Source organism: Pundamilia nyererei, unplaced genomic scaffold (genome assembly GCF_000239375.1).
Source record: "Pundamilia nyererei isolate P.nyererei 1_Seehausen unplaced genomic scaffold, PunNye1.0 scaffold00162, whole genome shotgun sequence".
NCBI lineage: Eukaryota > Metazoa > Chordata > Actinopteri > Cichliformes > Cichlidae > Pundamilia > Pundamilia nyererei.
Genome location: NW_005187563.1, coordinates 36,483 through 42,159, shown reverse-complemented (window position 1 = coordinate 42,159; position 5,677 = coordinate 36,483). Strand labels below are relative to the sequence as shown.

The 5,677-nt window shown below is 37.7% G+C and overlaps 1 protein-coding gene across 2 annotated transcripts in view; it reads right to left on the bottom strand.

The window, feature by feature from the left end:
• tbc1d30 (TBC1 domain family, member 30) overlaps positions 1-5,677 on the bottom strand; it is a 29,871-nt gene that overhangs the window by 21,232 nt on the left and 2,962 nt on the right. For both annotated transcript variants that reach the window (XM_005745645.1, XM_005745647.1), the window contains exon 2: positions 3,710-3,874. In XM_005745645.1, the coding sequence (XP_005745702.1) occupies positions 3,710-3,874 (165 nt within the window). The remainder of the gene's footprint in view (positions 1-3,709; positions 3,875-5,677) is intronic.

Below are 5,677 nucleotides of genomic sequence, written 5' to 3'. Positions count from 1 at the left end.
AATCAATGATGCTGGCATTATGATTCAGCCCTAACAGGTGCAGGAAGTGCTTCCTGAGTGGAAAACATTTAGTCTAAATGAAATTACCTGCAACAGACTTTACATAAAAATAAATCAAGGCCTTTGTGGTGAAACTGTTCAGCCGGTAAAGCTTCATGATGAATTACCTCAGCTCTAGATGTTTATGTTCCAAGGACAGCACTAATAACAAATGTGTTTCTATCATGGAAACCTATTTTGGGGCTGTACACATCTGCTCATGTACAGAAGCTGCTGTTACACAGCAGACAGACATCATTAAAAGATACTGTAAGATAAATAGTTAACTGATAAATCTTTAATGTCCCAGTTTGAAAAAGCTCTTTCCAGCCCTCAGGCAAACATGCCCAAATTAACTGAAATTTTAATTAGAGTCAGGAAAAGTACAATCAGACATTTTCTGAACTAGTAAGATGCAGATGAAAAATTATACCACACATAATTCAACCTGATTACATTTTGACTGCATTTTTCCTGCTCTGCCTGCTGCTGCTGTTGTTGATGTTAATATTAATATAAAAATATTTACGCATTACCATAGCGACCAGAGAGCATTAAAGGGCTGAGAGGAGGATGTTACTCTCAATGTTGTTGGCGCATTTCAGGAGTACACTGCTAATAAAGTTACACAGTGAATTCGCATTTATTATTATATTTACAAAATACCAGTTTGTGTCTCGGCCGTATCATTTTATTTTGTTGTATTTATCTGCGACACCTTAAAAGCCGGTCAGTGAAAATATTCTCTGACATTAAACGGGTCCATGGCGCAAAAAAGTATCAGGACCCTTTGGGGACCCTAGCATGAGTAGTGGTGAGAAGAAAGCAAAAAGGGTATACTGGGGACAAACCGAGCCAATTCGGCTATGCCTGGTGTGTGGGGAAAAATTAGCAATATCCTTTTTGTGACATTTTTGTTTGGTGGTGTGCCGTGTGATTTTTCTAATGTGAAATATGTGCCATGGCTCCAAAAGGTTGGGAAACACTGCTCTAATGCAGAGACACACACACACACTCACACACATCCTGTAGTAACAGATGGTCTGTTTTTCCCCTGTAGGAACAATTAGATCATAAATTGCTATTTGTTATGAAGTCATAATCTTGATATAAACACGTTCATGTCATTTCATGCAATAAAAAGTAATAAAGCATTGACTGAAATTTATTGTTTAGTATTTTCTATGTCACCAGCAAAAACCATTCAGCCAAATCACAGCCTTTGCAGTGTTCAACAGGAGCCATATTACCATATTAATGTTCTGTGTTGTGCAACTGACCACCTAGTGTACGACTGGCCTGGTCATAAAGTCTGTAAATGGAAAGCAGCACTGGAAAGCTTATATTCTGTTATAGAGACCATGATGGGAGCCAATATGATGCACAGTGATGGAAAAGAACAGTCTCAGTAAATGCATAATAGCTATTCAGTGATATCTTCACTTCTCTGGCCAGGCCTGCCTCTAGGTGTCTGATAAGTGGAGTTAATCAGTGTTAAGGCCAAAATCTACAGTTCCTGTAGCGGCCACATGAGTATGGAAGCCCGTTTCTGCCACACACACACACAAAAAAGTATCCATAACTCGAAATTTCAACTTATTAACTCAAACGTTTGAGAAAAGTAACTCGAAATTTCGGTTTTGAGTGCGCATTCCAGATTACTGATTGACAGAGCTAACTCGAAATTTTGAGTTATGGATACTTTTTTTTTTAAGTTGCAGAAACGGGCTTCCGTACATGAGGCTGTTACAGCATTTAAAAACTGCGTATTGCCTGGTATAGGAAGGTAAAACAGTTTTGGTCTCACCTACACTAATTAAATTAAATTAACTGGACATCTCCACTTTCATACATTTTAAAGATTATTATCATTACTTTTTTTGTTGTTTCGGCTTCTTTTTGGATCATAAGTTGGCATGTTTTGGTTTAAACTCCATTTCTCCTGTTGTTTGACAAATCTGGTTTGGATCATGTCATCCACGATTTGGACCTCTCAGTTTTAAGTTGTTGCTCTAGTTTATTTGCGCCTCCAAAGACCAATGAACCCCTGAGACGTACTTTCCCTCTGAGAATTTCAGGGTGAATTATTTCACTCTGTCATTTCTGCTGTCAAACTTACTGTTTCCAAGATGTAAAAGATAATCAGTATAGTCAGGATATTCATGTTCATGCATCTACCATTTGCTTAATTCACAACCTGCTTCTTGAAAATATAAAAAACTAAGAGTGTAATTTTGATACTTCAGGGAGTTTGACTACAAAGAAAAGGTCCCACAGGATGAGAAACCTCAACCATCTAAACCCCAAAAAGGCCACAGAAACAAGGCTGACATGTGACCATTTAAAAAAACAAAATGGCTCTCATGTGTGTCTGCATCTGATTTGCAGAAAAGGACAGAAAAAAGTGAAATTAGTAACCATGTTTCATTTGCTGTGTTGTCTGGTAATTATTCAGGTTTCTGTAGGAACGCCTCCATTAACTGCCATTTCTTTCTTTTTTTTCCTTTTTTTGAGCGACAGGCTTCTCATGATTCATAAATTGGTGGCAAAAACATGGAAACCTAAAGTTTCCTCTTAAAAGTGAATCTTTGACCTCTTTATTTTTTCAGTGAAATGAAATTTAAAAAACAAACAAACAAACAAACAAACAAACAAACAAACAAACAGGGAATTGACTTTCAAACAAAGGGTTGCTCTGAAAGTCTAAATGTGAAATTCAATTAATGTACAGCGTTACACTAAAGCCAATCAAAATGCAGGATACTTTCTGAACAAAACACATAATATAACATATAATATATAATATGGGCGAGTAGGACAAGGGAGACAAAAAATGGTCTGCAGGAGAGACACCTGAGCACCCTTACAAGACCTGTATAAATGTATTTTTGTTAAAATAAATAAAATAAAAAAACATCACACACACACATACACACACACAAAAAAAACCCAAATTCTACTTCATTTCTCTTTCATGATTTATGATATCGGACTAGGTGTCACAAAAATATTTTAGGTCCTTTCAGCACCCATCCATAATTATTTTGTTTCCTTTTTTTCCTATTCTCAGCTTGCATGGAATTGAAAAAGCCATCCTTAATATGGTCATCTCACCTTCTACCTACCTGCTGTTCAAACCTAGTGCTTACGATGGGCAGCCAATAAGAACAAAGAACACCTTAACAATAGAGCAACTAAAATAGCCTCCTTCAAAAGACACCAAGATTCAGCATGAGATAAATACAGATGATTTTAAACCATGAATCACACAAAGCTACCCTAGATGAGTCCAAACAAACATCTGGAGCTGAAATGGACCATAATGACCAATAACTAAATAACACACCATAATGGAATTAGTGTTAACATGTAGATTTTTTAAGAAGTACACTGTGTTAATACACACTCCTGAATTCAGATGAAATAAACTCATGAGACTTTTCATAATTTATTCGAGAGAAAGAATGTGAATAATGATACACATAATTTGTGTTCATTTTCAGCCACTCATATTCATATAATTTTTTGAAGGATGGTGCAGATTTTGTGGCCTTCCCAGCTCAGTGCAGTCAGCTAAGAGGACCTCCACCTGTTGTTTCACACAGTTACACCTCCTGTGTCACCCTGCCTGGTTTGCCATTACATAAAAACAATGAGTGTATAGTCTTACGTCGTTTTTGTGACACGGCCTGAAGAAACGCTGTGATAATGTCGTAGTTCTTCTGCAGTTTGTGGCAAAGTCGGTCCCGTCTCTTCAGCTGGCGGATCAACTTGGCCGACTGAAGGCCTGTACGATATTTCACCTCCTGGATGATTGAATGCAGCTCCTCTGGGGCTGAAAACAAACACAGAAAATTGGTGGTACAAACTCCACACAAAAAAAACCCCCCTGGCTTGATGGTAGAATTGAACTCAGCACATTTTTATTGTGAGGCAATATTGCTAACCACTGCTCGACCTGTGCTGCCCTTACAGCATTTATTATTATTATTATTATCATCATTATTTTAAATGCCAGTAACTGCCCAAAATTACGTCATCTATTGATCTCTAACTTTTTCAGATGATCACATTTTAGGAACATGTGTCTTTCTTTAACCTACATCTTTTTCAAACACATATTTTCCACAATAATATGTACTCAAAATAAAGCCGTGGCACAGTTTTGACACACCCGTGATATCTGCAGTCCTCTGATAAATCATAATCTCACACTCATTAGCCTGTTTTTCCGAGCTGCAGGCAAAGGAGGAAATGAAAACCAGATCAGCAGTGCCACATAAACACAAACCCTCCACCCATTAATGGAAACATGGCGTTTAAAATCTGATCACAGCAACAGATCTAAGGAAAAACAGGGGACACTTTTGGTTGTTTTTCTCATGTGTAAAATAAAACAGATACAAGAGCAGTTAAAAGTAGTTCTTACTTCATTGTGATATACATCTATTAAGGATCGAAGGATGGACGGACAAGCCATTCAAATAAATCAATAACTTTTTTTTTTAAATTATTAATCCTGCTAACTACCACACAGACAAATCACATAAACTTTGGATGTTATGCATTTAGCTTTTTGGTGTGTGTATTATTTTTGCAAATACATTTGGATTAAAGCTAATAAAAATAATATATCCACAGACATTGTATCAATTTTCACAACTGTAAGAGTCTAATGCAGCCAGTCACTGGTTGCCGATTAGGGATGCACAAATCTGATATTTAGTTATTGGTCAGATCCCGACTCAAAATGGTGGATCTGGTATCAGTAAAATCTGTCCATCTACTTGATTCAATTATATGCTGTTCTGTGTTTGCTGTACCAGTAGTGCGCTGGTTGCTAACAGCAAAGAGTCAGCAGTTTGGTGGCACAACCGTTGATGACACTTGTGGCTTTTCTGCAGTAGTCTCATTTCATTCATCCTGATACCTGATCCTGAAACTATGCTCTGATTTCATTGAAATAGCCCCCACATCACCACGCTGATAACCAGAGTCGGCTTTGCTGTGTTGCAGATTTGAATGGCGAGTGGTAAAACACACACTGACGGCCTTCATGTATTCAAATGTCCAACTAACTGTTCAACAACACTGGTGAAGATGAAGCTTTTCTTTTTAAGGGGAATTCATAGTACTGTACTGTGTCAGCTTGAGTAGGTACACAGAATGAAATGATCTGAAACAAACCAGCGTGTCCAAAAAGCAAAATTAAGGTCTTGCAGTAACCTAGTCAAAGCCAGGACTTTGGTTCAATTGAGATGCTTTGGCATGACCTTAAACAGGCTGTTCTTGCTGGAAAACCCTCCAGTGTAACTGAATTAAAACAATTCTGCAAAGAAGAGTGGACCAAAATTCCTCCACAGCAACGTGAAAGACTCATCACCAGTTATCACAAATGCTTGATTGCAGTTCTTGCTGCCAATTTTCACACAAGTTCAGGTAGGTGTGGATAACTTTTTTCCCTTATAATTGAATTAACCTTTGAAAACCTGTGTATACTCAGGTCATCTTTGAAAAATAAAAAAAATTTGAATGATGGTTCAAATTTGCCCATTCCGGGTAAGGGACGAGACACTGCCCCAAGTGGAGGAGTTTAAGTATCTCGGGGTCTTGTTCATGAGTGATGGGAGAAGGGAGC